Source organism: Biomphalaria glabrata, chromosome 10, assembly GCF_947242115.1.
Source record: "Biomphalaria glabrata chromosome 10, xgBioGlab47.1, whole genome shotgun sequence".
NCBI lineage: Eukaryota > Metazoa > Mollusca > Gastropoda > Planorbidae > Biomphalaria > Biomphalaria glabrata.
The window spans coordinates 29359401-29376381 of NC_074720.1; the positions used below are offsets into that span (position 1 = coordinate 29359401).

Consider the following 16981-nt stretch of genomic DNA (forward strand, 5'->3'; position numbering starts at 1 on the left):
TCTAAAAAGACACCTGACTAATGTAGTAATGTCACAAGGACAGTGTAGAGGGAATGTTATCAGTTATTTGAAGAATGCTGGCCACTCATTACATTATGGAAAGGAAGGGTATAAAACATACAATGGTTAAAAAAACAAACTTTCTATGATACTTTATTAGAATTATGTCATATAATTACTAAAAAAAAAGGTACCAACCTGACAGAATGTATTGTTAGTTGGAGCTAGTGTCTTGGAAAGCAAAGTTCCAGCATCAGTTCCTTTAGTGTTACTGCTACCTTTGACAAACATGTAATGGCCAGTAGATAATCCTGTTGAATGGTCAACACCAGGTAAAGTTTCTGGTGGTATCTGCGAGCTATCCCAACTCTGCCAGTCTAATTGGTCTTCAGAGAGTTGTACAAAGTTTCCAAGTGAGTTTTCAAAGTCAGTGGTAAAGAACTGAGAGCAAGAGGTCTCATCAGAATTATCTCCACAATCATCTTCTTGATCACAAAGATAAGAGTCATCAATGCAGGCTTTATTGGAACATCTAAACTGATGCTGAGCACAAGAGGATTGGGGTAATGGTAGACTACAGTGGATAAACTCAAACTGATCAATAGCCATTTGACCAGAGAATGAATCAGAGGGTGCACGTGTAAAGGTTAAAGAGAAGGGTGATGTTCTGCGGCCAATACCGACAGTAATTGATGTCCACTGACCCAAACTCTGAGATGTCTGCCACAGAGCTGCCAAAGGTTGATTTGTAGTGTTTAGTATGAGACACAAGCTACCAGCATTGGATCCTGATAAATAGTAGCTAAACTGTAGTGAGCAACCTGCTCCTGATGAGCTGAATATTTGAGAACTTAAAGCTCCAGTCTGTCCTCTTGTTTGTCCATTATTTGTATCATTAAGATAAGCATAACCACCTCCATTGAGTTGTGTACCATCATAAGTAGGACCTTTAGCAGGGGGATTACTCTTTGAAGATCCTTGTTGCCAGTCTAATGTATCTGGTTTGACTTCGTACCATGAACAAAGATCAGTTTGGAAATCACAGCCCAGAGTGGAACATTTGTTCTCATCACTTTGATCAAGGCAATCCACCTGGAAGTCACACACTTTACTCTGGCCTATACAAATGTTACTTGTAGCACATCTGAATTCATTGGGACCACAAGGTTTGAATGTACTACGAGGAGATGTAGTTGGTGTAGTTAAAGTGGTCAATGGTGGTGGAGGTGTAGCAATAATGGGGACATTACAGCCAGGACTGAAGACCACATCATCAATGGCAAAATATCCTGTTTGGCTAACACCATGATTGGCTTTCATAATAAATAGGAATGGATCTGTTCCTGTAATTTTAACAGAAGACTTTTGCCAAGAATTAATGGTTTGTGGTAATATAGTAGACAATAGTTTTTGACCAGATGCTGCTGTACTACTAAATATAGTTATATTTCCTGCGCTATGATCTGATATGTAGTACCAAAAAGAAGCATCACATTCACCATTAGGTGCTGGCAATGAATAAGTGATACCAGCTTTGGCACTAGGTGAAAGGTAACTAAATGATGTGTACAAATAATGGCCATACTGAGATTGGGTGGTGTGATCTTTGAGAGGTTTAGCTGATGATGTATAAAAGCCAGTCATAGCAGACCCCTGCTGGATCGTCCAGTCCTGACTATCTGTGGACATTTTCCAGTTGCCAAGTCCACCTTCAAATGTGTTTTTGCTATAATAATAACATTTAATGCTGTCTTCATCCGAACCATCGCAGCAATCTGTTTCTAGATCACATATTTGGTCACTTGGGATGCACTGCCCACTTTTGCATTGGAATTCTCCTGGATTGCACATTGCTCTAACAGGTACATCACAATTATTGAAGGCAAAATGGTCCAAGTATAATGTTGTACTAGCATAATAGCTTAAACTATCTGATATGACCATCTGGAAATCGGATGAACATTTTGGAAGTGGGACAGTGACATTCTGCCAGCTATTTAAATTATAATTTGAAAAGGTTGTGCCATACGTACTGTAGCCCCATAGCTGGTTGTCAAAGCCTCCAGCTCTAATGCTCAGTGATAGAGTTGTAGGATAGTAGTTAGTCTTGAAAAAGAAGGAGAATGTACAAAGCTCACTAGCTCCTGAGAAAAATGGTGAGAGTAAAACACCTGAGCGGTCAGTTGATGTTAAGAAATGACCATTGCTGTTGCCAGGTGCTACATCCACTTGACCTGGATAGGTAGAAGCCTGTTTAATAGTCCATGTTCCAACTGAACCAGAAGCTCCCCAGCCACACATGTTAGTTTCAAAGTCACAAACTGCTGGACAATTCACTTCATCTGTATTATCAGTGCAGTCTTGATGGAAGTTACAAAGAAGAGATAGTGGCTTACATTTACCGTCACATTGGAATTCTAGACCAGCCTTACATATGCCCGGATTTACAGTTGGTCTGACTGGAGGAATGGTCACTGTGTCCAGCTTGACACAGTCAGAAGTAAATGTGATGTCATCTATTGCGATATCTCCATCATAACTTACTCCTCTAACTCCTTCAATTACAACTCTGAAGGTTTGAACATCATCTAGTTTGATGATAGCCTTAAGCCATAAAGCACCCTGAGGCCCTTGCTTGCTCCACTTAAGTGTTAAAGGTCCACCTTCTCTAGTTTCTGTATAGACATTCAGTGCATTGATATGTTGACCCCGCATGTGGTAAAACATTCTCATGTAGCAATTGCCCTGTGGATTGGGTAAGAATACAGGGCTCTTCAGTCTTGCTGTATCATTGGGAAGTCTAGGACTGGAAGATTCAATATACATGTAATGACCTAGTGCTGTTCCTAAGGTGTGGTCATTATCTGGTCCAGTGTTTGAAGTAGATGTCCTGCCTTGATTCAAAGTCCAGTCAAAATTATCAGTGTTATCCTGCACAAATCCACATGTACCGCTTTCAAAATTACACATATAATAATTTTTACACAAGAATGCATCTTCATCATCACCATTTTGACAATCATGTGCAATATCACAAACATCATCGTAGGGTTTACATTCATTGCTTGAGGGACAAAGGAAATCTCCAGCAGAACAACTGTTAGTAGGAGCGCCACGCTGACAACCACTCGAAAAAGTAATGTCATCTAAAGCCATGCCATTTGTTCTTAAGGGAGACACATACTCATATCTAAATATCAGCCTGAACCCTGGGGCTCTAGAACCAATACTGACTTTGCCCATTTGCCAAGCATAGGTGGAGTATCCAGTCCATAGTCGAATACCTTGATCAGCAGCATCATATTTAGTTACTCCATCTGGATATAAGAAAAGGTAAACTCTACCACTACCATCACTGAAATAATAAAACTGTATCTCACAGTTGGCTTCTGTAGCTCCATACAATGGAGATTCAAGTATGGACATTCTCGCGTAACCAATGTCTGTAGGATGTATCACCATATACCAGCCTATGCCCTGGTTGCCTAGAGTATGGTCATTTGCTGGTTTAGCCACAACAACCCTTGAAGAAGTGTTGACTCTATCCCATATGTAACTGCTTCTACTCATGTCATGCCAGCCACATGTAGATGTTTCAAATGTACAGGCTCCACAGTCTTGCTCATCTGACTGATCATTGCAATCATAGGCAAAGTCACAAACATTAATACTGTAAATGCATTGCTTCTTGTCTTTACATTGCCAGAAACTAGATTCACCACAAGGATTTGGTGCTGTAGTTGTTGTAACAAGATCCACCACTGGTAAGTTATCTGTACTCGCAACACATCCTGGTAGAAGCACCACATCATCAATGGCTATATCCCCGAGATTACCATAGCCTCTGATAGCTTCAAGAACAATTTGGAAGGTAGCATTACTTGAGATTGGGACAATCCACTGTTGCCAGAAATTACCAGCCTCCCCTTTTAATGTTTTCTGAACAGTAAGTGGGCCATTTGTTGCTGTTCTGGTATATACTGAGAATGTGTCAATGTCTTTACCATACATGAACACATAAAGAGACAACTGACATGTTGTTGTAGGTTTTAATATTGGACTTAGCAGCCAGGCTTTGTCTCCTGGAAGTCTTGGAGATGATGTTTCAATGTATAAAAAGTATCCAGACTTTAAAGATGTTGTGTGGTCAGCTTGAGGTCCAGATAATGTAGACATTGTTCCCATGTTTCTTCTTGTCCAATCAAAGTTGTCATCAAAACGTTCTTGTGACCAATCACAAAGGTCTATTTCAAAAGTACACTTGTCGTAAGCTTTACATAAAGCTGGATCTTCATCTGAATTATCTCCACAGTTGTCTTCCAAATTACACAATAGAACAGGATCAATACAAGCTGAATTATTACATTTAAATGTATTTTGTCCAGTGCAGCTTGAAATGGGGGTTGGGAAAGCACAGTTTCTAAATGTGATGTCATCTATGGCTATATCCCCTCTAGTGCTGTAACTGCGTTGAGCTAATATAGCTACTGTAAATGGTGTTTCAGATTTACCCAAGGGTACAACACTCTGTTGCCAATTGTTTCCATAGTCTCTTGAAGTTGTGAAAACTGTAGAAGTTTGTAGACCAGATATTCTCTGAACAGATAGTGTTCCAATAGATGTGCCCCACATGTGGAAATAAAAGACAAGTTCACATGTTGGGGCTGCTCTTTGAAGAACTGGACTTTGAAATGAAGCAGTAGCATAAGAGTAACCATTGCCAGCACTTACATACATGTAAGAACCATTAATTGTGCCTAGTGTATGATCTACTGATGGTCCTGTGTTGGCAGTTGGTGTGGCTCCTTGATTTTTAGTCCAAATATATGTACTGCCCATAGTGTTGTTCCAATTGCAGGTAGTGTTGTCAAAATTACAATTATAGCCACACTGCAACTCTTCTTCTCCATCACTGCAATCTGGTTTAAAGTCACACACTTTATTCAATGACAACCATTTATTATCTTTAGTACAGTGAAAAGCATTATCAGCCTGTTGTGGTTGAGGTAGAGACTCACAAGAGGCATACTGTAAGGCAATGTCATCAATAGCAATGTCACTATAACCAACTTGTCCTAAAATACCTTCAAACTCTATGACAAAGATGGTGCTGACATTGGCAATAGTTATTCTCAAAGATTTCCAATCAGCGCCTTGATTACCTTGTAAATGATAAATATTTCTTCTTTGTCCTTGGGAATAGGATTTGATATTAACATTCAAAGTACCATCCCCATTGTTATTCATCATGTACCAGAAATTCAAACAGTAACTTGTACCATTCTGTAAAACAGGGGAGTACAATAAGGCGGTGTCTCCTTGCTTTCTAGGTGCATTACTGTCCATAACCAGATAACCACCAAACTCAGTTCCCAGTGTGTGATCTACACGAGGGCCTACAGTGCCATAATTTCTTGATCCTCTAGCCCTCATCCAATCAAAAACATCCCCTGTTTGTGTATTAATCCAAGAGCAAATATCACCTTCAAAATCACAGCTTCCAATACCTGGACACAGACCTGATTTCATACTTATGTCATCAATGGCCAAGTCACTATAGATACCATTGCCAACTACTCCCTCAAATATAATATAAAATCTTCTGGGATTGGCCAGAGTTACTTGTCCTAATTGCCAGTTAGGACCTTGTTGTCCAGATTTAGTCCAAATTAAAGTAGCAGCACTATCTGGCACACCTTCATCTTGTTGATAGACATTGAGAGTGCCCATAGTTTCCCCAAACATTGAGATCCAGAAGTAAAGACAAGATCCACTGGTTGAATCAAAGAGTTGAGTTTGTAATCTGGCCTTGTCTCCTTGTAGTCTAGGTGAAGATGACTCAATGTAAGCATAGTGGCCTTCATTAGTTCCAAATGTGTGGTCAGTCTGTGGTCCAGTGTTGGTGGTACTGGTTGTTGCACTATTTAAAGTCCAGTCAAAGTCATCAGTTTGAATCTGTTGGTAACCACAGACCCCATCTTCAAAGTCACATTCTGGGTGTGGTGGACAGTTACCTGTGTTCATCATCAAGTCATCTATTGATATATCTCCTGTATAACCAGAGCCTGTTATAGCTTCCACAGTAATATAACCAGGGCCGGCCATGTCTTGCACATGTATTTGTGCCCACTTCCATTCTGGGCCCTGTGTACCAACTCTGGTCCACAGCAACTCTTGTTTATTAGGGTTGAGGGTTGAAGCATAAATGTTAAGACGATTGATAGCAGCACCATACATATAATACACTAGTTTAAAACAGATGCCATTTGTTGGTATTGTAAATGTTGGGCTAATCAACCTGGCAGACGCATTCATTGCTTGGGAAGATCCTACCTCTGTATACATGTAGTGACCATTAGCATTACGAAGTGTGTGGTCAGATGGAGGTCCAGTTCCTTTTGTAGAGGTAGGTCCGGACATTAGGCTCCAGTTGATGTCATCTGTTGTATCTTGTATCCAAACACATTTGGATTCAAAGTCACAGTCAAGAGGGCTCTTAGAATAAGTAACAAAAGAAGGCAGGGTAGGAGTAATAGGTGAAGCAGTCACTCCAGAGCAAGGAGAATTATGGTAACTGATATCATCCAGTGCAATATCACCCGTGTAATTACCACCATAGGTACCTTCAAATATTATTTCAAACATGTAGGAATAAGACAGAGGAACAATAGCATGCTGCCACAAGTTGCCTTGATTGTTGCTAAGTGTCCAGATAAGAGTTCGAGATGGAGCTGATGAAGGTTTGGTGTAGACATTCAGTTGACCTATACCAGCCCCATACATGTGGTACCAGAAGTCTAGACAGCTGCTGTTGCTAGCTGGAACTGGTTCACTCTGAAGTAAGGCTGAATCTCCCAGTTTGTAGTTGCCTGAAGTTTCTATGTATATATACTGACCTCGAGTTGTACCAGTAGTGTGATCTACTTGTGGTCCAGTATTGGCAGAGTCTGTTCCAGCACTGTCCTGTATCCAATCAAAGTTGTCTCCTTGGAGATTGATATAGCTACACAGATCCCTTTCAAATGTACATGAGGCAACAGGAGGGCACATTCCTGGTCTAATCAATACATCATCTATGGCAATATCACCTAGATCTGTACCTACTATGCCTTCAAATTGAATTTGATATGGATTACCTTGGGCCCTTATTGATACAGTTGCTTTTTTCCACATATTTTCTTGAGGCCCAGATAAAGTCCATATGTTTACAGTTGAACTATTTCCTTGATCTTTTCTATAGACATTAAGTGTTCCAATACCATTGCCATACATGTGATACCAAAAGGTCAAACACCCTAATCTACTATACTGGAAGCCAAGGTAAGTACCACTATTTAAAATAGCATTGTTACCTGTCATCTGACCTGATGCTTCAATGTAGGCATATTTACCAAGAGATGATCCTAAAGTATGATCTTTACTAGGTCCTGTTCCAAAAGTCGCTGTGGAACCACTGCCCAGAGACCAATCAAATTTGTCATTTGTTTCTTGGGTAAAGTCACAGAAACCAGAGTCAAAAGTACATTGTGCCAATGCTGGACATTGTCCTGCAGATACTGAGATGTCATCAATGGCTATATCACTTTCAAAACCTTTGCCAATTGTAGCTTTGAAATACAGTGTATATTCTCTAGACATATTGATGTAAACATTTTGTTGAATCCAGTCATCTCTTTGAGTTCCACTAATAGACCAAAGAGTATCAAATGATGTAAAGGGATGTTTGACTAGCAGTGCTAAGCTGCCCATGTCTGACCCATGCATGTGATACCAGAAAGTCAGACAGAAGCCTTGGAAAGTAGTAGGAGATAATGTTGGACTCTTTAACAAAGTGGTATCATTAGCTTTCTGAGGAGAAGATGCTTCAGCATATATGTACCATCTTCCAGTATGTGCAGCGCGTGGACCTGTTCCATAAGTTGCTGTGGTTCCATTAAATAAAGTCCAATCAAATTGGTCATCATTACTTTGGGACCATGCACACAGATTTCTAGTTTCAAAAGAGCAAGCTAAAGAAGGCACCACTTGATTGGGGTTACACATTGCGAATGTTATATTGTCAACAGCTGCTATATCAATAGTTGGAGAGTAAGTTCCTCTTGGTTGATAAACTATTTCAATCTGAGTTCCTTTAGGTATCAGTTGACCGGCAAATCTTCCAATGTAAATGAAGCTTCGCATCCAGTTTGTGGAAGCCCGTGTTGCAGTCCATATTGTATTCCTAACTCCTTGATAGACTAGAACTACTGAGAGGTTGCCATTAGCTGTATTTGGTAAATGATAGTTGAAGTTCATAACACAAGCAGTGGACATGGCACCAAGATAAGGAGACCTTAAAACAGCTGGAGATGGAGTAACCCCAAAGTCTGGCTGAATGTACATGTAGTGCCCAGATGAGGAATTGGTACTGTCTAAGGCTGGACCAACTTTTCCCATAACTGTCTGGGTGCTAAGTGACCACTTAAAATGTCCTGTGCTTGCATAAGACCAACCACAGAGACCTGATTCAAAATTGCAAGGACCACATAAAGCTTCATCTGATCCATCTTTACAATTAGCTACAAAGTCACATACTTTGACAAGTGGAACACATTCTGAACTGCCACAAGCAAAAGAATAAGGACATGTTGGTCGGATGGTAGTTGGAGTTGTCACTACATAGCTTGGGTTGGGCAGGGTGGTTCCAGTAGGACTCAGACGACATCCAGAAGACAAAGTGATATCATCAACAGCCATATCACCAGTGTTACCTTTTCCCACAACTCCTTCAATCAAAACCTGGAAATTTTTTGTGCTGTTCAAAGGTATGATATCTCTGGCCCAGTAATTCTGTTGACGATTCTGTCTAGAAAACAATAAGGTGGGATAGCCTCCTTTCTCTGTAAGGATATAAATATTGAAGAAGCCCATTGTATCACCATACATATGGTAAAAGAAAGACAAATGACATCCACTTGAGAGTGACGTTGCACTAATAACTGGGCTTAGTAGTCTTGCTTTCTGTCCTTGTTTACTAGGAGAAGATGTTTCTAAGTAAATAAAATGTCCAGTATCAAGTCCAGTTGTATGGTCAACACTTGGACCTGTGCTAGGAGTTGAGGTTGGGCCTTGATGAATCTGCCAGTTCAGATCATCTTGTGTGTCTTGAGTCCATGAGCACAGCCCAGATTCAAATGTGCATTGGTTAGCAGATGAACATAAGCTGGTAGATTCATCTGAAGCATCACCACAGTCATCATTTAAGTCACATTTATAAATTGGATCAATACAAACTTGATTTAAACATCTGAACTGAGTGAAAGCACAGGTACCAGTGCCAGGAGTTGGTTTGGCACAGTTCAAAAAGCTTGTGTCATCTATTGCCACTGTTCTAGGTGATGAGTAGCTTCTGGTTGCCTTGATTACAACTTGGATTGGAGTATTATAGCGACCAATACTCACTAAGGCTTTTGCCCATCTTGGTCCAGTAACTACATCTGTAGTTTCCCACAACAAGTTTTGTCTAGCACCAACCTAACGAACAAAAAATAAATGTAAACAAGTTTTGTCAGGCATTTGTGTGTAAACAGTAACTTGCATAATACATTATATAACTATAAGAATTTCAAAACAATAAATTCACACACGACTACGCAAAATATTTTAGAACTTATAATTACCTGGACATAGACCTGCAGTTTGGCATCATATCTCTTGTAAAAAAATTGGAATTGGCAAGTTCCAAATGTTGGTTGAAGCAGTGGACTTATCAAAGTGGCATCAGTGTTAGCTAACCCTCTTTGTCCAGTGACATATAAAAAGTGACCATTGGTGGTTGAAGTAGTGTGGTCAGCACCAATTCTATCAACAACGTCTGTGGCATCAGCATCAGTAGCCTGTCTCCAAACAAAAGATCCTTTACTCAGATCTACAAAGCCACACAAATCAGATTCAAATGTGCAAGCACCACAATGAGATTCATCAGCATTATTGTTGCAGTCTTGATGGAAGTCACACACCTTGGGATTAAAACAAATGGCCCGTTAAGAAGCAGGTTTAACTAAAACAATATCACAAGTTGAGTAGATGTTCAATAAAAAAGAACAGTTTAGTTTTATTTATTAAATATCCTAATAGCAATCTTGACAACAAACAGATATTTTGAGCGCAGAGATTGCAAACTACACTAGACGCTTCTATTGAAATAAATATGTGTAAATAGGTGCATCTATCTAGACGCTTCTATTGAAATAAATATGTGTAAATAGGTGCATCTATCTAGACGCTTCTATTGAAATAAATATGTGTAAATAGGTGCATCTATCTAGACGCTTCTATTGAAATAAATATGTGTAAATAGGTGCATCTATCTAGACGCTTCTATTGAAATAAATATGTGTAAATAGGTGCATCTATTTAACAACTTATTGTTTCTGTATGTGTGAGAACCAACAAATCAAGGACTAAAAAGAAATCAAAAAGAATTCCCCTCAGAGATGTCATCAAAATAAAAGAACAAAACTTTACATTATTAAGATGTTTTAGAAAGACTTTCACCACACAAGTTAACTCCAGATTTATCCAAGTTAACTATTCAGTTGTCATCTAGTACTTCAGCTAATCAATTTTTGTACTAGCTTGCGAACAAGGTGTTGAGAAATGAATCTAGGTAAATAATGGAATGTTTTGTTTTTGTAAGTTTCAATTCAAAACTTGTGTTTACTCTGTTTGTTTGTATGTTTGTTCCATTTCCACAAGTAAAAGTCTCTGGTGCTTTCACACAATGACCATCTGTTAATGTTACATCATCTATATACATAGTGCTCTGTAGTGGATCTGCTATGTCACCTTCAATTATAATCATATAAGGATTGGTGGATGTGATATCCATCTGTGGAAAAAAAAAAGTTAATTGATTTGATTACTTGTTAGTTTAACAAACATAATATGTTATTCTAGATTTGGACTTTTGAAATGATTCTTTTTTGGAATATGTAAAAAATCAATTAGTCCAAATTTCCCTACTTCTTTAAGTAAAATGAAAAAAAAAAGTCTTTTATGTCTAAGCTTTAAAATATATTTCATATTTGTATTATCATGAATTAAATATAAACAGTAAGTTAGCAATGTTAAATAGATTGAGCTAGATTCTGAAGAAAGCTTATATTACTGATAACATACTTGTGCTAATCTCCAGTCAGGATTTGGAGGAGCTGTCAGTGTATAGAGATTTTGGTAGTTACTGCTTCCAGAGATATTGCTGTCCTTATAGACCACCAATGTACCACCATTGATCTGGTTTAACTTGGAGTAGAAGCTAAAGCAAGAGGCTGGAGTTGGTGGTAGAACTTGGCTAAGTAGTCTGGCTTTTTGTCCCATTGTTTTCTTGGTGCCATCCAACATCATAACATGACCTAATCAGTGTCATTAAGTAACCCAAAGATTATCATAGAATGACCTAATCATTGGCATTAAGTAACCCAAAGATTAGCATAGAATGACCTAATCATTGTCATTAAATAACTCAAAGATTATCATAGAATAAAATAATCATTGTCATTAAGTAACCCAAAGATTAGCATACAATGACCTAATCATTGTCATAGAGTAACCCAAAGATTAGCATAACAAGACCTAATCATTGTCATAGAGTAACCCAAAGATTAGCATAACAAGACCTAATCATTGTCATAGAGTAACACAAAGATTAACATAATATGATCTAATCATTGCCATAGAGTAACCCAAAATTTGCATAACATGACCTAATCATTGTCATAGAGTAACACAAAGATTAGCATAACAAGACCTAATCATTGTCATAGAGCAACCCAAAGATTAGCATAACATGACCTAATCATTGTCATAAAGTAACCCAAAGATTAGCATAACATGACCTAATCATTGTCATAAAGTAACCCAAAGATTATCATAACATGACCTAATCATTGTCAAAAATTAACCTAACCCAAAGATTATCAAAGAATGACCTTAAGATTGTCATAGAGTAGCACAACCCAAAGATTATCAAAGAATTGTCATAAAGTAATCCAATCCAAAGATTATAATAGAATGACCTAAAAAGTGTCATAGAGTAACCCAACTCAAAGATTATCTAAGAATTGTCATAGAGTAACCCAATCCAAAGATTATCATAGAATTGCCTAAAGAATATCATAGCTGAACCCAAATCAAAGATTATCAAAGAATTGTAATAGAGTAACCCAATCCAAAGATTATCATAGAATGGCCTAAAGAGTGTCACAGCAGAACCCAAATGAAAGATTATCAAAGAATGGTCTGATGAGTCTCAGAATAATGCATATAACACAATAAATATAGGTAACATCTTTGAAGTTTTAAAATAACACATTAACATTTCATTTCATATTGCTTTTGAAAATGTTTTCATGTTGAGATTTTTCTTTATACATATACAATTCATAATATGCTAACATTATTTGAGCTTGCAGTAGAGACTTAGTGGCTGAGTGTTAAAGCACTTGGCCACTTGGCTTCCAAACTGAGGGGTCCCAGGTTTGAATCCTGGTGAGACTGGGACTTTAAATTTTGGTATCTTTAGGGCACCGCTGAGTCCACCCAGCTCAAATGGATACCTGACATTAGTTGAGAAAAAGAAAAGCCAAAGACACCCTTGTTAACTTGAGGATTTCTCAAGGTCTGAAATCCTACATTATGCACTTGTTCAAGAGTCAAGCCTTAAGATGGAGATGAAAGATGAATAAATCTGAGGAATCAAACTAGATGTAAGTTTTTGAAATAATTTGGGAGAAAGAAAAGTCATTCTATGTAGTTTAAATTTACTACCCCTGTTTCTAGCAGGAGAAATAACTTGAGACTTTATTTGTGGGAAGCAGGCTCAGTGGTAGAGGATTTATGTATCAAGCAGAGATCCTCTATTGTTGTTATGGGTATATAATTTATTTTAGAAAAAATAATGATTAAGGGTTATAGGAACAAATGTAGTTATATGTTAATCAGAATCATCTTACCATTATATGTTTTAAGTGTATGATCAAATCCTGTATGTATTTCCCAATCAAAGTCATCTCCAGTTGGTGTATTAAAGAAAAGGCATGGACCATCTTCAAAGTCACAAGTGGCTGCTGGCTTACAAGGTCCAGGTTTGAAAGATATATCATCTATAGCCATGTCAGTTGATTGGAAACCCATGACACCTTCAAACACAAGCTAAATAGAAAGAAATAATTTTAAAAAACTTTCAACTCTTCTTTTAGGTCCAATAAAGCTCCAATATTCTTTTTATTTTATGAAAAGAAAGTTATTTTGGATTTCTAGCTCAAAGGTCTTCAGGTAATTCTGTAAATTAGTTTTATTAGTATAATACAACAACAAACAAATTAAATTTGATATTTTTGTTTGCATTCAATTTACTTATATGTGCAATATTTTTGCAAAATATATTGGAAGGAACATGATGAAACTGAATGTGAGCTTGCGCTCCCAGAGCTAGTTTTATATGCAATTTTAGCTATTTTTTAAATGTATTTTTGTTGTATATGTTAGATCTATTTTTATATATTTTATTTTTATAGGTTAGTGTCAGATTTTATAATTGTACTTCCGCATATTTATATAGGTTAGTGCGGGATAGTATAAAAGTTATTTACTACATGCTCTCTTAAAACAGTTGAGTGTACATTTGACCAGTGGTCAGTACCATATCTGTCTGTGTGACAGCCGAAGATCTTTGTGGTCTGTCGTCTAATTATATTTTTATTCCTGTACCTGGGACGGCCTGCTATTGTTACTGCTTTAGCTGCTGCAATTACACTGCTTTTGGTTGCTGCAATTACTCTGCTGAAATAGCTGCTGCTTATAACTGCTGTTGTAAATCTATTCTAATTCTAGGGGAGCTAGTGTTATTTTGTTTCTGTAGTGTTGCCTTATTAGTGGTTTAGTTATAAGTTAATAATAAGTTATAGTCTGTTTCTGTTCTTAGTGAATACTAATAGTAAGTGTACTATGGCTAAGATGTTCTTGCTTTAGTTGTAGTTATGGGTTGGTTGTAGTAGTAGAATTTTGTAGATCTAGACTAGTTTATTGTAGTTTGTTTGTCGATCTAGGTCTAGGGTATTAGTTGTAGTGATTTAGTTAGATAGTTGGTTTGGTTAGTTTGTTAGTGTTTGTAGTGGTGTAGATTTAGAGGGTTTTAGTTAGTTGATGGGTTCAGTAGTAGTGATTAGTCAAGTTAGTGTATATATTATATTTTATTATTGATTTATTTTTGTATGTAAATAAAGTTTCTTTTTGTTTTATTTATCGTAAACTAAAGTTTGTTATCTTGTTTTCACTTAGTTAAGTTAGTATAGTTAGTTGTCTGGTTACTTAGGTGACTCTAGCCCATTGGTCACCATACCGAGGTGCACAGATTGAGTCCACCCAGTAGCGCAAACATCTGCCTACTGTTAGATAGAATTTAATGTTGAGCAGAGAATAGGTCTTATCCACTTGCGCCTGCCTGACCTGCTCACATGAAGATAAAGGAATTTGATTAAGTGTCACAATTTTTTTTTTGTTTATACAAAATGCACACAGAAACATTAGGCAATCTTCTCCATTGTCTTGTTATTGGAACTATTGTGTGCTCGTAAATTCTGAGAACAAATTAAAATACTAATAAAGGTATGTAAAGTTACTTTTGATATGCAATCTTTGGATGGACTAAATGTAAAGTAAACCTTTTACTAATAGCTAATATTATTTTGAGTGTTAGGAGGTCTACATGAAAGCTGATTTTTCAAAGTAATACCAGTAGACATAAATTCTGAATTTAAAATTCCAATGTCTTTCAGATTTCAAACTCAAGATGTTTGATTTTTACACAAACTCAGAAATTCATTAAGCTATCATTGACATAGCATTAACATAAGATTAGAAATAGGTTTAAATTCAAACTAGTAAAATAGAAAATGAAGGTATCACCTGGAAATCTGTTGAACTGCTTAATGTAACTTGAGCTGGAAGCCATAAGTTCAACTGTTGACCACTCGTTGTCCAGATGGCACTAGATAGTCTTCCAAAGCTCTTAGTATAAAGATTCAGCGTTCCCATATTGGCACCAAACATATGATAATAGAAAGTCAAGCACTGGGCATTTGTTGCTTTTAGTGTAGCACTAATTAGCCTGGCCTTTTGACCAGTTCTCAATGTATAGTTATACTTTGTGACCATGTAGTAACCTGAAGACAAACAATAGGTTGTCAATGAAAGCAAAAAAAATAGTTTTTAAAAAATCCTATTACTGTTGATCAGTGGTTCTCAACTTGTAGGCGTAACTCCCTAGGAGGTTGAATGATAATTTTCAAAATAATGCCTAAGACCTTCAAGAGTTTAAGTAGAGATTGAAAAAGCCCAGTATATCTTTCTTTAAGCCAAATGTATGAAGACAACATAATTGTAACGTCAGAGTTTGTTTGACAAGGATAATAAGTAAATGATGGCAATTTTAAAGACGAGTAGGCTATCTTTTTTACAAACCTCTTGAAAGAACTATTACAATATATGATGTATTTTTTTAAATTTGGAATAAGGCTAATGCGGCTCCTTTCTCTTTATTCCCTAAGATAAATTATTAGTGTTAATTACTTTAAGAAATGCAGGTTTAACCAAGTAAAGTGCTGTACATCATAGATATTATGATTATCATCATTACTTTCTCATTTATCTGTAGGCAGTCGATTGTCATTTATAACAAAATTATTGTGTAGAAACATTTTTTTTTAAATGTTAATATTAGTGTGAACTAAAGTACAACAAAGTCATACTGACCAAACTTTGTTCCATAAGTATGATCAATAGTAGGACCAGTGTAAGTGTTTATAGTGCCTTGATTCCTAGTCCAATCAAAGTCATCAGTTTTATCTTGAGTGAATTCACACAAATCAGCTGACTCAAAATCACAATCACCTAGATGATGACGTAGAAAAGATTTCATTATCTCATATTTAAAGTTATAGACATTCCTTCACAAAAGATTAAATTCCATTACATTCATTATTAGTTTTCAAAATAAATTTCTCATTAAAAATATTATCTTGTATTTTATAGTCTGATCATTTTGAAATGCTAAAAAAAAAACATACCACCATATTCCATACAAGATCCAGAGCTCACGGTTATATCATCGAGAGCCATATCACCCATATAACCAGCAGTTAGGACCCCTTCAAAGACCAACTGTTTAAAAAAAAAGAGCATAATGATTAGTAGAACGTAATTAAAGCTAATATGTGTTAGCATAAAATTGAATTTAATACTTGTAAAAATATCCTTGTAATAATGCGTTACCTGTATTTGATTAGTGCCATTACCCTGTATGATGTGAGCGTAACCAGATTTCCAAGCCTGACCTTGTTCCCCTATTCTTCTCCATATAACAGGACCAAGATTTCCTACACACATTGTTGCATAATGTTAGCATCGTAATATATGACTACTTAATCTTGAAAAGTTTCTTACACCTTATACATATCAATGTGTTATTCTATTCATTCATGTTAATTAGAGATTTGAACTGAAATTCATTTAAGGCTGAAGCGGGCAAACATTTAAATGCTCAAAACACTTAGGTAGGAATGTGCTCTTATTAGAGTTTGTCCTAGCATATGGAATAAGAAATATAATGTTTTATTAAACCTAAATTTATTTTTATCTTTCTTAGTTTTTATAACTTTCAATTTAATGTTTTATATATATTATAGCTTTTGTATAGCGCTACTTTCATGCTTATAGCATGCTCAGAGCGCTTTTGGTCCAATCTCATTATATGCTATTGCTACTTTATTTATAATTGCTACTTTACTTATTAATCTTCCATCATGGATTTTATCTAGACTTTGTCAATTGTGTCATCAATCCTGTAACTGTTGTTGAAATTACATCACTATTCATTAAACTCTCTTCTGGTGTCTTTTAAAATAATTTTGATTTTAGGGCTCTCAAACAGAAAATACATTTT

The 16981-nt window shown here is 36.6% G+C and overlaps 1 protein-coding gene across 1 annotated transcript in view; it reads right to left on the reverse strand.

Annotated features, from left to right (window-relative positions):
- LOC106054420 (MAM and LDL-receptor class A domain-containing protein 2-like) overlaps positions 1-16981 on the reverse strand; it is a 124742-nt gene that overhangs the window by 4703 nt on the left and 103058 nt on the right. Inside the window, exons 159-167 of the mRNA XM_056044467.1 lie at positions 16312-16415; positions 16107-16200; positions 15793-15930; positions 14947-15203; positions 12993-13191; positions 11161-11393; positions 10703-10870; positions 9660-9998; positions 199-9513 (exon numbers count right to left, since the gene is read on the reverse strand). Coding sequence (XP_055900442.1) covers positions 199-9513; positions 9660-9998; positions 10703-10870; positions 11161-11393; positions 12993-13191; positions 14947-15203; positions 15793-15930; positions 16107-16200; positions 16312-16415 — 10847 coding nt within the window. The remainder of the gene's footprint in view (positions 1-198; positions 9514-9659; positions 9999-10702; positions 10871-11160; positions 11394-12992; positions 13192-14946; positions 15204-15792; positions 15931-16106; positions 16201-16311; positions 16416-16981) is intronic.